The following is a 21,982-nucleotide window of genomic DNA, read 5'->3' on the forward strand; positions in this document are numbered from 1 at the left end:
CTGCATGTGGTCTCACCTGGAATATCTTCGCGAGGTACTCCCGACAGGCGGGCACCTTCTGCAGCACGGAACAGGAGCTCATCTGCTCCTTGAGGAAGTTGGGTGTGAGGTGCTGGCAGCTGCAGGATGTGCTGCATGTGGTCTCACCTGGAATATCTTCGCGAGGTACTCCCGACAGGCGGGCACCTTCTGCAGCACGGAACAGGAGCTCATCTGCTCCTTGAGGAAGTTGGGCGTGAGGTGCTGATACCATATCACTCGTTTGAATGACATGACGTTAGATTAAAACTTTGTGCTAAAAATCTTCGAATATGACAACGAATGTAGACATCGATGTACGACACGACACCGTGTATAGTGCTCTCCGGTAATAGGCAAGTTTCCTACTAGTCAAATCAGCTTCTTTTTAAGAACTGTCAAGATTTGCTAATACGGAATTACTATGAAATACCGAAGTGACGTCAGTCAATTCATGTTATTTTATTTTTCTTTGAATTATTAAATAAAAATTATGTTTAAACATAACTACTGTCCATATTTTTCTTCTAATTATGCGGTGCTTTATTTCGTGCACTGCATAAAATAATTTATTTCAAGTATAGGAAACTAGCCTATTCTGAGCTACGACAAACATTAGGTGCCTACTAATGAGCATTATAGCTAAAGTTCTGACAGCATCAGTTGGAGAAACTCCAAGCACTCTCTTGGCAGACCTTTTTTTACATTGGGGAAATGCTTTTACGCATGCCTCCAGGTCCGGGGATACCAGGGTCTATGACGGACTAACCAGTCTAGGACTACCTACCGTCTAAAACCACCAACGAATTCCGTCCCTGCCATGGTTGGAGTATCGAAGGGTCACTCACTAATAAGCATTCAATCAATCTGTGTAAGGATGTCTTATAATCTTATACTTTTAAACGAGCAATTCTTGTATATTTATTTAATCTTATACTTTTAAACGAGCAATTCTTGTATATTTATTTAATCTTATACTTTTAAACGAGCAATTCTTGTATATTTATTTATTTATTTATATATATATTTATTTACACTGACGATCTCGGAAACCGCTCTAACGATTTCGCAGAAATTTGTTATGTGAGGGTTTATGGGGGTGAAAAATCGGTCTAACTTATCCTTAGGTCCCGGAAAACGCGAATTTTACTATTTATTGCAAACACTAGATGGCGACACAGGTCAAGGCTAAAACGAATAGAAAATACACTATTTGAGTTTTTGTGGCGAAATGCGCGCCATCTCGTGTGGAGTAGTTGTGTTGTTAAGAGGATACGATACCGAAGCACGAATTCAAATTTGAGATTTTTAGGTCTTTATCGCCGTCGCGCTGACGGGGGCGGCACCCACAGAGAGGCCCTGTGTGCGTGCGCGCGGCGCACGCACACAGACGCATAAGCGCGGCGGCGCAAGTACCAACTCGCGCACCAATGCAAGTTTTATATTTGATATATTTCTCTAGTTTCGGAGTTCTGATGCGTATTGTTTTGGACTCCGGGAAGTATACTAAGTGGATTTGACAAAAATGCAAATTTGTAATGTTTTAAGTATTGTAAATACAATTCCTTATCTTATACATAATGTCGTTAAGGTGTAGGTATTCGGGTAATGCCGTTAATCGGATAATTCCAAAATTTATCCCGTAGGACAGCAGGTTACTTCAAAGTACTTTAATTAACTACCTAATTTTAATGTTGTCTTCGGTTCCCGTCGTCGTTCGTCGTTTGTCGAATCCCGGTAAGGGTATTTATTTCTGTGATGAGCACAGATATTTGTTCCTGAGTCATGGATTTTTTCTATGTATATTTTCTTTCAACCCCTTATTTGCCAAGAGTGGCACTGAAGCTTTAGTAGTTTCATGTGTTCTGCCTACCCCTTTATGGGATACAGGCGTGATTGTATGTATGTATGTTATCTATTTAAGTATGTATTATTTATTTATTTATTAGTAAAAACATGTTTACATGACATTACAGTAAAACCAATGCGTCACGAAACTTAGATAACAAAAAAGAAAAAAAAAACAATAAAAAAAAAAAGTTTAAAACTAAACAATTTATTTGGGCGATGACGTAACAGCGTGGCTCCGTTGCGTCGTTTGCCCCGGTGTAGGATTCGGCAAGTTGCCCCGGAATCGCCGAAAAACCACACCTTTCGGCTAGAAGTCTGCGCTCGCATTGGTGTCCTGCGCTATATCGTCGCCTAGCACCCATAGTACAAGCTTTGCTTAGTTTGGGGCTAAGTTGATCTGTGTAAGGTGTCCCCAATATTTATTTAATTATTTAATTACTTACCATAATCATAATGTAATAAAATGTGCATTTTTTCGTGGTTACCAACATGCATACCAACCATAAAAATGCTTAACTAATTTGCCAGCTAAATTTAAACCTAGGCTATTTAAACGTATAGATACTTTATATACTTTTATTATTTAGATCTTATTTATACTTTTCGGCAAAGCATTTTTGTTACCGCAGAATTAAAATGTTGGTAATACTCATTTCATCTACCTACTAAGGGCATATATAATGTCAATGCAAACAAGGCCCGGCTATTAAGTTTCGAAATGTTATGTACGTTTTATAACTTGATAAGTGTAAATGGTTCAAAAATTTCGTGCAGTAAGTAAAAAAGTAAGTATTATTAAACAGAAAAACTATGGGTCTTATTTGATGCAGGTATGAAATAAGGCCCATGCCACCCATGTGTCCACATGTTCACAACCTTCGATACCCAAGAAGTAGCGCTGTGGAAATAGAGATGGATCGGATATAATCTTCAAAGATGAGCTATCAACAGCGCCACTATTTGAGTGGTGGCCTCAGAGTGGAAGGCGACCCCGCAAAGCCTAGTACTGTACTGTACTGTATTATGATACACAATACACATAAACAGAATACATTATAATATTTATTGCCCCGTAGGACAGCAGGCTACCCCACACTACTTTAATTAAGTACCTAATTTTGTCCCTTTAAACTTAATATGAAATAAAGTCAGCCTATCTTGACCACATTGACCTTGACGCACTGCTTGTTAAGACTTGAACCCCTATAATTTAGAGTACCATATCCTAAATGCATACCCATACAACCATTTCAGTCGCAAAATCTTCAAATCAGTAACTAACTGTCAAATGTGACATAACGCGTGGTAACGTCGTGCAAACAATGCGACCGTATTGATACAATAACAAAATGTAGTCGTCGTGTGCACTCGTTACGGTAACAAAATGTGTACGAATTTGTGGCTGTCAATGTCACTGTCAGAATGACTTTTAACGACACTTTATTAGTCGACGTTTGCACACATAACGGTAACAACATGTGGACGAATTTGTGGCTGTCATTGTCACTGTCAGAACGGTTTCTGACAGTGACATTGACAGAATTTGTACACACATGTGTAGGTCTGATTACCGAACTGCTCCTAAACCACTGTATCCGCAAATGACAATCTGAAATACGAAGGTTTCTCAAACTGTCTTGTGAAGTTGTGGACTGGTTGCTTTGAATCATTTAAATATGAGCGAATTAAATAATAATAAACGACGACGACCATTTAAGCACTCTTCGACATTTTATAGAAATGTGGGAAAGTTAAGAAAAGTGCAGAATGATAATACAAATAGATAAGCACTTTATAGTTACTTAATGTATTAAATATATAATTTTTAATTCTTATTGATAAAAATGAAGTGTAGTGTTGCTTTACACAATAAAAGTAGGAATCAAATGAAATAGAGTATTTACTGTGATATTAATAGAATTTCTGTTGCGCAATGATAGTTTTTTTCAGTACAGATGCTGCTTTTTTTAACGCAGTAGTGCGAGCAAATCAAGCAATGATTCTTTTCTTGTCTGGTCGAAACTCTTAGCTTAGATTTAGGTACTGAAAATCGTCGTACGATACACGTGCGAAAAGGACATTCACAACTCGTGTCGATTTAAAACACTCCCTTCGTTCGTGTATTAATTTATCGCTACTCGTATCGATTTTCCTCTTTTCCGCACTCGTATCTACAAGTATTTTGTTTGGGTTACAAAAAAAACACATTATTTACTCTACTACGTTTTATTTATGTCTCTTTAACATTACAAATTTGTAGACACTTATCTATACAAAAATCTTGACAAAAGAAGTACATCAGATCGCTGAAATTAATGTTGATAGTAATATTAATGACGACTACTTCAACAAGTGTCAATTGTGAAATGCCGCAAAATACTAGTTGCTCTATAGAAGACCATAATAATATGATCCCCGATCCTTTACAACCCAGCAGCTCGGTACGCACGTTACAATTTTTCTTAATCTTCTTTAGTGAGGGCAACTGAGTACGACGGCATATTTAATTGTTTATAAAGTTTGAGGATACCTGGAAAAAATTAATACAAGAAGCCATTTTGCTTTCGGTCACGCGTGTACGCTGCGACCATTTTGCGACCGTTTGTCGACCGTTTGGTGACCGTTTGGCGACTGTTTTTTACATGGAATATTACCGTCTTAATCCATATTTTAACAACTTTATTGGTTTTCTAGGCATTATTTTTATTATTTCAGTATAGTATATGCACCGGAGCACTAAAACTTCACCAATCAATATACATAACACGCAAACACCGAGTAGTCAATAATATTATTACTGGTTAAACTGAGGTAAATTGATGGCGCGTTGATAAATTTAGACTTATTTTATGAAATCACTCGAGCAATTTAATTGGCCATGGTAATTAGCCCACATTATATTACAAATGCAAACAATATTTTATCTTTAACAAATTCTTACGCCATTACATTTTAATGTCAAATGATTTTATTTCTTTTTTACTTTGACGTCTCTGACAGTCGCCATATGAAAAGAATGAAATGAACGAATGATTTTGGGAAAGTAGTCGCCAAACGGTAACAATGTGTGCACGCGTAGTGCACACTTCTGTGACCATTTGTGCCTGTTACCAATCGTCCCCATTTGGGTCGCCGCGACTAAACGTCGACCGTACTGCGACTAAGCATTGAGACCCGAAGACCTGTGTGTACACAAAATAGGAGGATTTGCGTAGGAACGGCGACCGATTATGGTTATATGGGTAGTCCTGAATAAATGTGTTTTAGACGACAGACCGTAGTGTAAATACTTATCACACAAATTGATGATTGAATTCATGAACACAATGTTTACACAAAGTTATAAAACTTAAGAAGCGAGCGATGGGCCTTATTTAGAGAAGTAACTATTTAGGGCATTTTTTGATTCTATGTCTGCGAAGAAAATATACAAAACGGCATGATTGATAAAACTTAGAAGAAATATAAGCACTGGGCCTTATTAAGGGCAGGTACTGGTACCAACCTGAACAAACTATGTATTACTAAATAAGGCCCATCGTTTTTTTAAATATTTTAAAACATGACTTAAATTATTAATATTATGTCTGTTTTTATTGTGTGTAAATAAGTACATATAATATGACTAATATAACTACTTACCTAATTGGTGTTCGGCAGAATAGTAATAAATAAACAATGATGACCGAATACCAAATTTTCGGCAAAATGGCTGAAAAGACCGAATACCAAATAGTTGCCTAATATTCGTGGAATCTATCGTAAAATACAGCATAACTTTATAATTGTTACTAGTAAACCAATGACGAGAAAAGTTATGCATGTATAAAATAAACCTATACCTGTATGCAATTGTTACATACCTATACTTATAAAAATATGGACTTAGTATTTCCACAGAATATATAATACAGATTCAAACTTTCACGATTTTTACATATATTTAAAATTGCAAACGGGACTTAATCGCGTATTTACTATGTTTTAAACACTAACCTCCGACGTTTCAAGGACGGCATTGTCCCCGTGGTCTCTGAGCAGACTGGTCTTTTTTGGACCACCAATTTTAAATATGAACATATTATAGTACGTATTTCTAACTAAAAAGTTCGTCAAACACGGTATGTCGATATTTCGACGTAGTATATCGATAACTTTTCACATCACTAGATTATCGACATTAGATGTCGAGTATTTCCCATCACTTTATTTCAGTGTCCGTATATAAAAACTTAGCCCCGCCCCTAAATTTGGTGCGATAGGGACAACTGCAGCTCAGGCGCGAAATCCCGCGTAAAAACTGCAAAAATCGAGGTTCCGCTCTCGACTGTTTCCTCCTCCAAAACTTAACCAATCGTTACGAAATTTGGAAACCAGAAAGACAAGGAAATTATCTGTGTCGGACCGTTTCGTTTTTTTGGATAATTGATCTCAGTTTTGAATACCACGCCTTTCTTTCTGGCAAATTCAATTAAGCCGTTTTGGCCAACTTTGAGAGGCTCTAATTCCTTTTAAAACAAAAATATCAAAAAAAGCAAAACGGTCCGACACAGATATTGATAATAAAAGTCTGTGTTGAAAAAACCATTGATCTAGCTTCAAAAACCAGAGAGGAAACAGGCGAGAGCGTTTGTATGGAGAAATGAGGGGTATCGTAGCGTCTTAAGGCTGAGAATTCTTTCGCTCGATGTAGGTACTATTCATTTTTGAACTAGATGGCGACACATGTCAAGGATACGAAACAGAACCGAGCGAAGCTCGGTTGCCCAGATATTATATACCGACGATCTCGGAAACCGCTCTAACGATTTCGCTGAAATTTGTTATGCGGGGGTTTTCGGGGGTGAAAAATCGATCTAGCGTAGCCTTAGATCCCGGAAAACGCGAATTTTCGAGTTTTCATGAGTTTTTCTTTCGCGTTAGTAAACGTAAAATATGGTCGTTAATTTCGCCGCGCGCGCATCGATTCCGCTTAGCTCAGTCGTACGAGGTCGGTCTAATGTACATGTACGCAGATAGATCGTATGTGTCAGGGTTTCGAATCCCGGCCAGAAATAAAGTTTTTGTTTTTTGTCTTTTTTTTTTGTTTTTGTATTTATAAGAGTTTTTTTTTATCTAAAGACGTGATATATTAAAATAGAACCGAGCGAAGCTCCTCCAACTCCTCCTCCTGGCAGACCTGATAAAGGTAAGTTAGCCTAACTCACCCAACTGAGCACGGCATTGTAGACCTCGCATTCCTCTCGCACGTTCAACTCGTCTTTCCGCACCAGCGCTATTAGCTCCGACGGGGTCAGCTGAAGAAACTCCTCCTCCTGGCAGACCTGATACAGTTAAACGTAAGTTATATTTTACGTCGCACTCATATTAATTGACACGGGTTTTCACCTTCATCTATGTACAGTCACGGACTTTAATTGTTGATCCACTTCTAGCTCATTTTATACTGGACCGTTAAGCATAGTTAAGCTATGACGTTCCAGTATAAAATGAGCTAGAAGTGGAACAACAATTAAAGTCCGTATCTGTACATAGAACAGGGGTTGGCAAACGACAAACTTTTGAGGAACGGTCAGGGAACCGCAATTGTTGACTTTCACAGGTCTAATAACTCTCCAGTATTCATTTTGTGCCGTGAGCCATGGTTTGCTGACCCCAGGCCCCGTAGCCGAATGGCATTTCTGCGACGCGAAATGAAAACGAAACGCCGCGAAAGGTAGTCTGGCTCTGTCGCGCCAATACGCAAGAGCGATAGAGATAGATATCTACGAGTGTTTCGTTTCGTGAGCGTTTGTGCATTCGGCTACGCACGCTGGTCTATACTGTTTCATTGTGTATTTTCTTAAACAATGATAATAGATATGTTAGAATAATTAGAATATTTTAAAAATGTTTATTGTTTATTTATTCTGTTGTCAACTTATTTTAAATTGTATATTTTTTTCTATATGATATAATTTCCTTTGTAATGTGTATACTTCCCGTGGTATCATTCGGCATGGCCCTGACCTGACGGAAGATCTGCGTTGGCCCTCTAGGCTAACACCATGCTGAATCAGGACCATCTTCGTGGCAATTATGTGTACCTACTTACCTTATTGTGATGTTATGTGTGTAAATAATTTTCTGTTGTTGATCTGTATTTATGTGTGGTTTTTTTTTAATTATTTTGCCATGAATAAAAAATATTTCTCTTTCTATTTCTATAATATACCTCTGTGAATCGCCTTTCAATGAACTGGTTGGCCTTCTGCTTGAGCTCGCTGCAGCAGTGCTGCTCCGCGAAGTTGGCGATGCCGATGGCGTTAGACGGCGCCAGCTGACGCTCCAGAAACGCGCAGCACGCCTCGATCACGTTCGATATCTGCCGAGCACTAATCACATGTTCATAACCAATAATATCTATATTTATAACAATTATTACAGTTATTTAAGATATCATCATTTGCTTGCTCTTATGCTGTCACTAGACACGAGTACCTTTCTTCTGTTTTTCTTATACCACGTCGGTGGCAAACAGGTATACGGTCCGCCTGATGGGAAGCGGTCACCGTAATCTATGGACGCCTGCAAGTCAAGGGGTGTCACATGGTTTAGAGCGGTAACTCTTTCCTTTCCCCTCTCCTGACGAGAGTGAGGGAACTTGGCCCTATGCACTTAACACATTCCGGCGTTTCCCCCTCTGCCGATCGCGCGGGATCCAGATCATTTCACCAAGCCTTCGCCTAACACCACGCCCACACTAGCCCAAGTTACCGGTCGCCTTCACTGCCCCAAAACCCGGCTCCGCTCAAACGTCGCGAGGTTAAATAACCGCCAGGGTTAGCATCAGCCATCCTCAAAACCATGGCGGAAGACCGCCCCACGAAGATGTAGCGCGACTCGACGCAGCTCCCAGAGCGCGGAAGGGGCCACTCACACCAGCAGGGGTATCGAACGAACATCCATCCAGCTATCATAATTACCTGGAACATAGTAGCGGCGGGAAGCAGCTGGCACACGGTGACCTCCGTGATGCGCACCTTGCCCGTGTACATGAAGTACACGAGCCACGCCATGGCCGACGGACACACGCCTTGTAGCCGCACGCGCGACATCTCGCACTCTTTCAGACCGCTTGTGAACATCGCCTGTGGATAAAGAAGAAATATCAAATCTAGTAGATATTTCATCATAACATTTTTATATTAAAGGAAAAAATGGAAAAATTTACGCTTCCGGCGGGACTTGAACCCGCACCAAATAACCTACTAAAGAACAATATTATTGTATAATAGTGTTAGGAATCACTGTTATGCTATCAATTTGCGCTATTAAGGTTCCCAACAAGCCGCTTATAGTATTTTTAGTAGTCGTATTTTAACAGAAATTAAAACCTAACTATACCACTATTTTGGGATATAGTGGCTTTGGAAAACACTGCTACAGTATTTAACACTGTAGTAGTGATATGAATACCATTATAGAGCTATTTTGCTGTATAATGAAGTTTTCAGGATACGTTTATATAGCTTTGAAAAGCGTTAATAGTCGTTTTCTAATGCCTTTTATATCTCATCGCCGTATACGTCACAATTACTCTTTTATATCACAGAACTGTGGAATAATGGTTTCGGTATCTCTTTTAAAACACAATAGCGTTATAGCTGAGTTTACTATATGTTTTATAAAAAAAAAACTGTTTAGAAGATCTTTCTATAGTAAAACATTGAAAACAAGTATTGTTTTCTATATAAAGAACTTATAAGTTAAACTGGATCATAGTTAAAGTCTCATGCAACCCTAATTGAATCCACAATGGCGGGCTTATGGCAGTGAATGCGTATGATAAGTGACATAGTCGAACTATAAAAGCGTATGTTTTACTTCTTGGATTCATAGTAGAAACTATGGTGCCAATAATTTTATTGTATTAAATTATATTTATTTATTTTATTCAAAACAGGTATAAATCGAGGGCGCACTTAAAATACTCCATTAAACTAATATTCTTTTAACGGTAAAATTTCCATCGCATACCTTTTTGCAGTAATGATGGAATTATACGAAATCCAAATTATTTTGATTGACACTAAACTTCACAAGTTCACACGCCACTTTTCATAAAGTTCCTCGTTTAGAACAGTTTTTGTTAAATATTACACACATAAAATTTTAGAAATTTCATTCATTCGCATTAAAAGGGACGGCAACTGCTATTACAGAACAAAAAACCTGTATAACGGAATCTCAAATGCTACTCTAAGTTGATTTTAAGGTGCAATCCGTGACCAATGCTCTTAACAATTGAGCTACGGAAGCCACGCCGGACTTCGCAAATCCTTCCATGCCTTTCCTTTTGTACACACGTCTTGGGGTGACGTCTAGCGCCATCTACCGACAGACTATTACATCTTGTAACGGCACTGGAGTCTCAAGTTATATTGAGAATTCACTAGTAACAACGCGGAAGCGTAAATTTTTTCCATTTTTTCCTTTAATATAAAAATGTTTAGAATCGTTAGCAGACGTTTCTGCTTAATAAAAATTATATTTCATCATAGTTATCGTCATGTCAGCCTTTTATCGCCCATTGCTGAGCATTAGGCCTTTCTAACGCCACTTCTATTCTCTCGGCTAGTCTCATCCAGTTGTGACTCACAGTTGTCCGGATGTCGTCGATCCAACGAGCCAACGGATATCGGATGCCAGGCACTTCTTAAACTTTTTACAATTACTGTTAACGAAAAGGTGGCCGCTTTTCGTTGATGTATGTTCTAAGATTTGAGTAGTGTGGGAGAATCTGGGATCCGTTAAGAGACAATGGCAGTTGGAGACTACAAAAGAATCAAACCAAAGCACAACGTCCTCGTTGGAATTATTTGTTTTATTTATATGGTAAGTACGTTTAGGCAGTCTATAATCTGAGGTTGAAGCAGGTTCGAGTCCCGCCGGAAGCGTATTTTTTGCGTTTTTTCTTTAATATACTAAGTAGTTCTTCAATATCAGCGCTCTTCCAGATTCGGATTATCTGATACTAAACCTGATAAATTAAAATGGAAATGATTTATCTACTCATGACCTTGATAATGAGGAAACTGGATCCAACCAGTCAATGAATCTAATTAAATCGTTGCTGGGTGTTAATTCCGTTAACAATGATGAACTCGATAGTTAGCGAGATATTTGTAATCGCATTGTAATCAAATAGCTCATTTCCTTACCTTAACCGATGTAATTCAGATCCTATATAACCACAATAAAAGTTTCACTTTTCGAGAATCATCATGTTTTGGTTGCATTTCAATTCCTTATGATTATGACATCTGGTATCTGTTTTTTTCTTCTTCGCGTATTGTTACTTTTTTGGGGTGTATAAGTTGCACACCAGAGCAGAGGTGCCTTTTTCATAGCTCATTCTCTATTTTACACCACATCTAATATCTTATCTAAGCATGAGGAGTTTTATCATGTATTCCTGAATTGAGTTTCTACCTACGAGTGCCTACCTATATTGCCCCCAGGATATGGTAGCCGTATTGTATCTACATCTACGAGTAAATGAAGAATAAATACCTACCGTATTAACCTTTGTTATTACTTCTAAGCTCCGAATCATACTTATTAACAAATAAAGGACTTATTTACCAAACATTACAATTTCAAAAACAACGATAAATTCTATATAAAGAAATTATTACAATAACAAGGTCGGTAATGTCGTTTTAACATAAATCGGTAATTAAACAATTAGTTATGGGTTATAAAGTAGACGTGACTTGCAGTTTTATTACAACGAACTCGTACAGTCTCGTCACCTTGAGCCTAGTGCCTACGAATTAAGTATTCGTAGGAGGAAAACCAGTATAAGTATAATATAAACATCGATAGCTGTTATGAGTGACCGGAGCTTATATAATACTGGTTGGTTTACGGTTTAGCGTTCAGTAAGAGCTCGATGATGAGGCTATGTTTGTATCTACCAGTTTACGATAAATTGAGGCTTATCAATGTGTGCTGGTATCTAAGAACAACGCATTATTATTTGATAGTATTTCGCACGTATGCTCTAAACAAAACAAAAAAGGCATATTTAATTGGTTTGATCTATAATTTATTCGAATGAGTAGTGTGTTATGGCTTCGTGTTTATTGTTTAGGTACTGTTTTAAAAGATGTTACAGTCACGGCAAAGCATCAGAGGTTGGTGCAAATAAACAAAACACTGGGAACCCTAAGAAAAATATGCAAGTTGTACACATTTGCATATTTTACTTAGATAGGGTTTTTCAATTTTATAGGGGACTGACATAGGAGCTATAGGAAGTACCTAAATATTTTTTTTTATTTCTTCACAAACATGTTCATGTCAAAACTGACCCCAGGCTCTCATGAGTCGTGGCAAATGCAGGGATAACGCAAGGAGGATGATTAGTTCCCAAACATCTTAACAAACCAAGATTCCATATTTAAGTATATACAACCTTCCTAACCAACCACTTAATTCCCGGGTTAGTGGGCTGTCATCTGTCAAATTCCATATAAAATGGTGGGTTAACCCTCCATTTTCGTTGGTGCAAGTGGCCCTTAGAGACGTGTTATTATATTTTTGCAATGTTGGCTTGTAATTATACCTACAAATTACGAGTATTTGCGATTTATCCGCGACATCGAATTATTTTCCAAAATAATATTCGTCATTCGCATAGAAATCTGTTCATCTCCAAGCTTCGTCTAATAAGAATTTATATTTCTTCAGCCTGTATGGTGACGGGTTAATAATTTCACCACCCCCTTTCTTCCCGTGGGTGTCGTAGAAGGCGACTATGGGATATGGTTTAAATTGTGGCGTAGGCGAGAGGCTGGCAACCTGTCACTGCAATGTCACAGTTTCGTTTTCTTTCAACCCCTTATATGCCAAGAGTGGCACTGAAGCTTTAGTAGTTTTAATTGCTATTATTTTACACGGTTGTGTATCACTAAAAGAATGTAGTCAGATTTAATGACTAATTTCCAGTAAAAATAAATCAAAATAATATACTACTCTGATATTCTTGCCATGCGTACAGGGCTTAGGCTGAGCCGGCTGAGGCCGATCAGCTGACGTTGCGTGAGCGCGGCACATTTTCGTGCATCGTCTGCCGCGTTGCGAGCGAAGTTTTATGAATGAGTTTATCATGCTGTGGGGTCAACAGAGGTCACGGGTCGTCCTACAATTTACTGCGCAATCCCCAAATACTGTTTTACATTGCGTATATTGCGAGATGATATCTTCGTAGTTCGTTTGTATCGTACAGATTAAAAAGTAGCAATATCGCAGTGTTGTCTCGTATATCTTACATCAATTGATTTGAAAGAGACGTCACTAAATACAATGTCGTTATTATAGTGACGTCTCTTTCTTATTTCTACTTTTTTTGGCACAATAACCCAAAATGAGTTGGCCTCCAACCTCCAATACAAGAGCACGCCACTTTGCTAGGTCTTGAGCGGTATTTCGCCAGCTTTCGCCGACGCCGAGCTCACTCTCCGTTGGCTTGGTCACCTTGAAAGGATGGGTGAAGATCGGGCAGTCAAAAGAACCTACTTGGGGAGACCGAATGGACGCCGTCCTGTTGGTCACCCAAAATATCGTTGGGTGGATAGTGGAGGTTGATTTCCGTGAGACTATAGCTTGATAATCGGGATTCTTACCTTGAAATAAGGGCTGCCGGCGGCCAGGACGACCTTGTGGACATGAAATAGCTCGCTGCCCACCTCCAGTACTACGTCTGTGAGCATGTGGTGTGATCGCATTGTGAACATCATCTGTGAACAATGCATATTTGCTATTGATACAAGGTCGTTTCGTAAATGGGTAACTATTTAATTTAAATTGTATTGTATTGCACAAAAGACTTAGGTAATAATGTCGTAAAGGCAAACTTTATGCCATGAGGTATATACTAGTCAACCTTTGAGTAAAGCGGAGACGATTAGGAATGTATATCCTAATGTTCTCGTGCAAATCTGGCCGAGCTATAACTCCAGGCAGAGGGGGTTGTCATGAGTTCATGAGTTTCATGACAACATCTGTCCGCCATCTCCGTTCTATCGTCTCTTTGCACGACATGCTGTATTTAGCTTGACTGTATTTATAACTTAGGTATAGTATAGCACTATTTATAAGTCATCTAAGTTTACTAATACCAGTCGGTTGGGTTAGGTACTCGTATTTTATGGAAAATATCATTAATCGACTACGAAAATGGTGGTCTAAACTCGTAAAAATGTCTTATCGCTGACCTACGACAAACGAGTAAGGGTATACCTAATATTATGTGACTTTATCAAATTCAAATGACTTAATGGAAAATTTGTATGTCGGTAAGTAGGTATCTATTAAATTTTAATGTATGAGAATAAATTTATTATATTTTTTATCGCGCGTCACACTAAACATGCAAGTCATCCTAGGTTGCGTTATCTGTGACGCTACGTAGTACACATACATAATATACGTATTACGTATACCTATTACTCATACACGTGCGCGCATATTATTAATATTTTGTTCGGACACATTCGGTCATGTGTGGCTAATAAAATCATTTTTCAGTACAGATGGTGGTTTTTTACGCACTAGTGCGAGAAGTGGTTCATTATATGTCAGGTCGAGACTTCGGATGGCCATCTGTACTGAAAAACGTCGTACGATACATGTGCGAAAAGGAAATTCGTAACTCGTGTCGATTTAAAACACTCCCTTCGGTCGTGTTTTAATTTATCGCCACTCGTTTCGAACTTCCTTTTTTACGCACTTGTATCGTAATGTACTATTATAGGATAGATCAGTTGCATAGATTAAAAGGAACCATTTAATAGAATATTAAGGGGTATTTCTAAGTATTCGTACCGTCTGATAAACTAATAATTATGTCGCCGTGAATAGTAACTATAATAATTCAACTCTTCGAGCTTGTTTTTTTATCTGATTTGATTTGCCGTACGATATACTGTTGGCAGATTATTAGTAAATAAACATTTATGTGTAGATTTCTCGACATCTCCAACGACTATTCAACCTGGCTATAGTGGCCATATCGTTATCAACATGAACTATTAGTTCGCAGTTTTTTTAACTCATCGTACCTAATACGGATGAGCTACTGATAGTAAGTCATAAGTCATAAGCATTTATTACATACATATTAGGTCTTAATTAGGTACATGGTACATAATATGGACCCTGCAAGGGTGCAGCAATCTTAACCTAGGTACTTAACTACTACTAGGTACAGTACAATAGTTTAATTACTTAACTAAGTTAAAGTACTGATTACTCACAATGTAAAAAAATCCCAAATTAAATATTCATTTCGATGAGTCATCAATTTGTAGTTGTTAAGTAGCTTAAAGTGTATAATTACTTATCAAAGATTCTTTTGTTTAAGAAAGACGGCGGTTTTAGTCATTTAAATTTTCTGTTGCCTCACGTAAATTTTATCGCAGTGTCATCACATCTTGCACGAAATGGTACGATAGTACACGCTTAGCAGTAAGCTTTAACCAAATATCGGTCGAGTTCACATAATTCTTTACAGGCCTACATCACCTACATGCCAAAAATATATTTAGGTACACGTCTCTATGACAAATGACAATAAGGTCGTGTATACATACATTTGGAATGTTGGTTTGTAAAGGTGTTTGTGAACTCGACCGTACATTTTCAAACATGCCTATTGCCTACATCAGATTATGGTTATATCATGTCATGTCGCAGACATCGTTGCCGCCGGGAGCGATGTCACCCCCTCTCCCTTCATCACCCTCCATCACTAACCTTCATAAAGTCGGACACGTAGTTGCCCATGCAGAAGGTCATGTCGCCGAGGTCGTTGCAGCCGGGAGCGATGACCCCCCCCCCCTCCTCTCCCCCTCCCTTCATCACCCTCCATCACTAACCTTCATAAAGTCGGACACGTAGTTGCCCATGCACAAGGTCATATCGTCGACGTCGTTGCAGCCGGGAGCGATGACCCCCCCTCCCTTCATCACCCTCCATCACTAACCTTCATAAAGTCGGACACGTAGTTGCCCATGCAGAAGGTCATATCACCCACATCGTTGCAGCCGGGAGCGACGTCGCCCTGCAGCTCCTCGTAGTTGATAGACAACATGCCCCCCCCCCTTCATCACGCTCCATCACTCACCTTCATAAAGTCGGACACGTAGTTGCCCATGCAGAAGGTCATATCACCAACGTCGTTGCAGCCGGGAGCGACGTCGCCCTGCAGCTCCTCGTAGTTGATAGACAACATGCCCCCCCCCCCCTTCATCACGCTCCATCACTCACCTTCATAAAGTCGGACACGTAGTTGCCCATGCAGAAGGTCATATCACCAACGTCGTTGCAGCCGGGAGTGACGTCGCCCTGCAGCGCCTCGTAGTTGATAGACAACATGTCCCCCCCCCCCCCCCTTCATCACGCTCCATCACTCACCTTCATAAAGTCGGACACGTAGTTGCCCATGCAGAAGGTCATATCACCAACGTCGTTGCAGCCGGGAGCGACGTCGCCCTGCAGCTCCTCGTAGTTGATAGACAACATGCCCCCCCCCCCTTCATCACGCTCCATCACTCACCTTCATAAAGTCGGACACGTAGTTGCCCATGCAGAAGGTCATATCACCCACATCGTTGCAGCCGGGAGCGACGTCGCCCTGCAGCTCCTCGTAGTTGATAGACAACATCCCCCCCCCCCCCCTTCATCACGCTCCATCACTCACCTTCATAAAGTCGGACACGTAGTTGCCCATGCAGAAGGTCATATCACCAACGTCGTTGCAGCCGGGAGCGACGTCGCCCTGCAGCGCCTCGTAGTTGATAGACGACATGTCCCCCCCCTTCATCACCCTCCATCACTCACCTTCATAAAGTCGGACACGTAGTTGCCCATGCAGAAGGTCATATCACCAACGTCGTTGCAGCCGGGAGCGACGTCGCCCTGCAGCGCCTCGTAGTTGATCGGCGGCATGTCGTCCAACATGTTCCGCCCCGCCCCCTCCATGTCCGCGTCCATTTCCTCCTCTGTAACAATCAAAATAGCTCGGGTTGTGATAGGCTTACGAATAAGGGTGGTAATACACTGCGCGTGTTTGTTTCGGCGTGTAGTTTTTAACCCCTGACGCAAAAACGACGGGGTGTTATAAGTTTGACGTGTCTGTCTGTCTGTGTGTGTGTCTGTCTGTGGCATCGTAGCTCCCGAACGGACTAACCGATTTAGATTTAGTTTTGTTGCCTGAAAGCCGAGTTAGTCGGGAGTGCTCTTAGTCATGTTTCATGAAAATCGGTATACTAACTATGTAGCGGTCGGAGGTTTTTTCAAAATTTTAATTTTGGGGTTAGGTTATCATACATATTATAACATAGTACACAGACACAGTACACATATTAACTCAACGCCTGTATTCCCAGAGAATGTCAAATAACTCGTTTCAGAACCACTCTTAGTGCGTTTTCACATTATCCGATCCGATATCGGATGTCGGACCAATATCCTATACATTACAGGCGCCATCTTGGATTTTTTCCATTGAAATCCATCCGACATCCATCATATCAGATCGGATAATGTGAAAACGGTATTAGTTGTCGTGATCGTCTAATGGTTAGGATCCTACGAGCTATGTCGCTTTAAGAGCTTAATAAGCCTTTTAAATTATTTTTAGCTTTAGATATTTGTTTTCACGATTATCATTTCCTTACATTTGTTCTAAGTGGGTACACTTTTGCAGCCCGATGTATACTCGTAATACTCGTATTAACATAGCGGTGTGTTTAGGTTGTGTATAGAATTCTATATTATTCAACAATCAATGTAAAACTTGATTGACATTGACCAAAACAGGTTGAACTTGGGCTTTATCGCGAGCTATCGTGATATCAAGTTAGCGATACAAAATTGACTGATTGTAAAAATAAACAAAACACTTATACCTAAGTTCAGGCACTTTTTAATTTCTAATCCTTTTTGCCAGGTTTTACTTACTACTTATTTCTATTCAGGAATAGTTGGAATAGAACGATAAAGAGTCGAACAACATTTTTGTCCCTGGGTCACCATGGCTATCCCTATAATTACACTCAGCCGCTTTCACATTATCCGATCCGATATCGTATGTCGGAAGGATTTCAAAGGGAAAAATCAAAGATGGCGGCTTAAATGTATGGGATATCGGTCCTACATCCGATATCGGATCGGATAATGTGGAAACGCACTTACACTCAAGTATTAAATAATAGTTAATCAGTGTAATGATGGGAATGGGGACTAAGGGGGACGTACCTGCGTGTTGAAACCATCACCAAGGAAGATGGTTTATCTCTAAGGAACGATCGTGCCGAGCGGCATTGCTTGGGACAACGGTGTACAGTCAACAGCAATAACATCGAACAAAAAGAAGGTCGCAAAAACATCTGACTCAATCTTATTTCTGATTTATAATCTGTATCTTTGGGTATTTAAATCCATCCATCTATCTTTAGCAGCCTCTAAAGCGCCCGTCTTCGGACATAGGCCTCCTCTCCATTCCTCCACGCTTGTCGGTCCATTGCCATATTTGCCATCCGCATCCAGGTATAAATGTAAAGAAAATCTACTCTCCATACAACAACTTGAGGGCAAAATGCAAATAAAAACATTACACGACCTAACAATGAGGTTAATAACATTTTTTAGTATAACCACAAAATTAAAATTTTGAAAAAACCCCCGACCGCGACATAGTGGACCGATTACGTAGTGGACGAGCTACGATGCCACAGAGAGAGACACACACGGACAGACAGACAGACAGACAGACCGACAGACAGACATACAGACGGACACGTCAAATTATAACACCCCGTCGTTTTTGCGTCGGGGGTTATAAAACAGGTCGCTCAGAGACAAATCCGCTAGGTTTTGTATTTTGGTTGGTTAACAAACGAATGCTGTAATTACACGAAAATTGATAAATTATTTGTTAACGTTTTTTTAAATACATAAAAGTACAGAGTATAGTTATGACACTTAAACCCCCCATTCACGGTATGATATATCTGTGCGATCCGTCGCAACAGATTAATCGAAACGACCGATCGACAGTGTATGTCAATATCGTTAACGATTTACTTGATCGCATACGATAATATCGGACATCGCAACAAAATCCCGTGCGATCATGAATATCGCAACGATGGATCGAAAGTGTGTGGACGCTTGCGACCAACGATTCGATTTTTATCTCCTATCCTACTGACTTTATTATTCCGTTACCGTTTCAAAGCGATCGATCGCCACGATATCTGTCCGATCGATCGAAACGATCATGATCGGCTTTATGACACGTGTCAGATATTTATTTAGCCTCATTTTTGTACGATGTTATTGCCGGTGACTGTACAGTATGTAATAAGTAGATTACGCTTACTTCTTTATGTGAATCTACATTTCAGCATGAGTTAGCTGTCTGTGTCGCAAGTAGCATTTTCTAACACACTGTTCCCCCCTGCCTCACATCCAGGGGGGGATTGTCATTGGGTGTCATGATCATGACCCATCCCTGGAGCCTAGCCTTCTATACAAATTGACCATGTGACCCCCTGGGCCGGGCACACATACCAGCTTGCTGGATCCGCCCTTGCTTCCTTAACAGCAAGAAACAGTTGAACCACCCGATTATAAAACATGTTGGTCTATTAGCTTTTTATTTAAAACTAGCTTTTGCCAGCGGCTTCGCTCGCGTTAAATTCGAAAATTGCGGAATGCTCTAGGTATACAAACTTCCAACCCCATTTTAGGGGAGTGGGGGGTTAGAAAAAGACAAAAAGTAGCCTATGTCACTTTCCATCCCTTCAACTATCTCCACTTAAAAAATCACGTCAATTCGTCACTCCGTTTTGCCGTGAAAGACGGACAAACAAACAGACACACACACTTTCCCATTTATAATATTAGTATGGATAAATGTCGCATGACTCGCATGTTTGTAACCTGTACATGGAACGTATCAATCGTTTACTCTTCGTACTCTTCGTAGCGTATCAGGGCACGTAACCAAATTCACAAACGCTCACTATAATATCTGTTTCGTAGCTATCTATCTCTATGGCTCTTGCGTATTGGCGCGACAGAGCCAGGCTGCATTTCTGTCGGCGGCGTCTGGCGTCGACGCTTGCCATTCGGATACGCCGGCCGTCTTCCATAGTTGTGCGATGCGACATAAACATAGTTGTTTCGCTCGTGATGGACTGATGGAGCGTAAACGTTTGGCACTTTGGCTACGCATTCAGTGTTGAGGGTCGCAAAACTAAGAGCTGTAGTAAAATAATAGGCTATCGCCTACAGAAGAGCTTTACTAATAGACCTCTTATGAGACCTACAGGTTGAGAAACACGGGATACCCCCATTTGCCAGAATTTCATTTGCCATAATTTTATTTGCCACCATATTCAACAATCATAATATTGTTTCTCATAACATCTTATGCCATAATCATTGTTTACTATATTAATCAAGTGCCAGAAACTTTGTTTCCCATAAAGTCAGTTTCCATAATGTCATTTGTCAGAATCATCGAAATCAGTAATTACCACATTCCATACCATCATTTGTCATCCAAATTAGCGACCAGAAAAGTCAACTTCCATAATGTGATTTGGCAGAATCATCAATATGAATCATAAATTCGTCATTATCCCAGAGACGACACTACTAGAAGCACTAGAGAATGAAACTGCTATCAGAAAGTAGGTTAGGTTAGGTTAGAACTGTGACCCCCTGGAAAATAAAACTGCTATCAGAAAGTAGGTTAGGTTAGGTTAGAACTGTGACCCCTGCAATATGAAACTGCTATCAGAAAGTAGGTTAGGTTAGGTTAGAACTGTGACCCCCTGGAAAATGAAACTGCTTGAAAAGTAGGTTAGGTTAGGTTAGAACTGTGACCCCCTGGAAAATGAAACTGCTATCAGAAAGTAGGTTAGGTTAGGTTAGAACTGTGACCCCCTGGAAAATGAAACTGCTTGAAAAGTAGGTTAGGTTAGGTTAGAACTGTGACCCCCTGGAAAATGAAACTGCTATCAGAAAGTAGGTTAGGTAATAATATGGGCAACAATTAATATGGCAATAATTGCTTATGGCGTTTGAATATTATATTAAACCATATTATTGCACTTAATAATATGGCTAACAAATAGTATGGCATTGTATGATTATGGAAGGTAATGTTCGGATAAACAACCAGTATGTCATACAATTTTTATGGTAAACAAATCATTCGGGCAAATGAAATTCAGGCAAGTTAGATTCGGGCATATGAATATTATGTTAAATGACTGTCGGGCAAACAATAGACAACCGAGAAACACTGTATTGGGTGAGGCGACTCACGATGATTAGCGATTTTGTTTTTATATAATAGGCATGCTTTATTACCATTTGTCCTCAACAGGATCTCCATTTTCCGTGTAGATAGGTATTCCTCGTTATTAGTTTACGTTTTAATTAATATAAGTACCTAGTTCTCACAACACTTTCATGAATGGACACACACCCAACTTTTCTCACTCTCAATTATAATGGGCACTGAATACATAATCGGCAGGTATACACGTAGGTACCGAATCATTCGCACAAACAGACTACCGATCTGTCACGATTCGGCAGTTTGGCTTCAAAGTTCACTTGGCAACCGCGAACCAACGATCTGCTGCGATTACAAACAACAAAAACATGTTTTCCGTTGTGCAGACCAATGAATACTGATAAAACCTGCGTCAAGTCTGAAACGGTCTGGATATCGGCATCACCCGTCGTGATTCAGCAAGAATCACTCCCGCTTGGAATGTGACCTTTACGAATATCTAATCGCGATTAAAATTATAACTGAACTGTTGCTATTAGACCCAGGTCTATTTCTAAGCCAAATACGAATACCACCCTTTCAACTCGGGGGCAATTTCGGTTTAGTCTTGATGAAACGAGTTACGGCAGAATCATCCTGTTTCATTTCAAACTAAAACCTCAACAGAACTAAGAGAAAGAATATCTGGGCCATTTTTTTCAAAGTTGTCCACCCCACTTTTTTTGTAACCTTTCGATCCTGATCGGA

The 21,982-nt window shown here is 39.8% G+C and overlaps 1 protein-coding gene across 1 annotated transcript in view; it reads right to left on the reverse strand.

Annotated features, from left to right (window-relative positions):
- LOC125226431 (kelch-like ECH-associated protein 1B) overlaps positions 1-21,607 on the reverse strand; it is a 33,188-nt gene extending 11,581 nt beyond the window's left edge. Inside the window, exons 1-7 of the mRNA XM_048130414.1 lie at positions 21,307-21,607; positions 16,759-16,919; positions 13,542-13,655; positions 8,835-8,999; positions 8,084-8,233; positions 7,073-7,193; positions 17-243 (exon numbers count right to left, since the gene is read on the reverse strand). Coding sequence (XP_047986371.1) covers positions 17-243; positions 7,073-7,193; positions 8,084-8,233; positions 8,835-8,999; positions 13,542-13,655; positions 16,759-16,919; positions 21,307-21,331 — 963 coding nt within the window. The 5' untranslated portion in view covers positions 21,332-21,607. The remainder of the gene's footprint in view (positions 1-16; positions 244-7,072; positions 7,194-8,083; positions 8,234-8,834; positions 9,000-13,541; positions 13,656-16,758; positions 16,920-21,306) is intronic.
- Between the last annotated feature and the right edge of the window lie 375 nt (positions 21,608-21,982).

The sequence above is a fragment of the Leguminivora glycinivorella genome, chromosome 5, assembly GCF_023078275.1.
Source record: "Leguminivora glycinivorella isolate SPB_JAAS2020 chromosome 5, LegGlyc_1.1, whole genome shotgun sequence".
Taxonomy (NCBI): domain Eukaryota; kingdom Metazoa; phylum Arthropoda; class Insecta; order Lepidoptera; family Tortricidae; genus Leguminivora; species Leguminivora glycinivorella.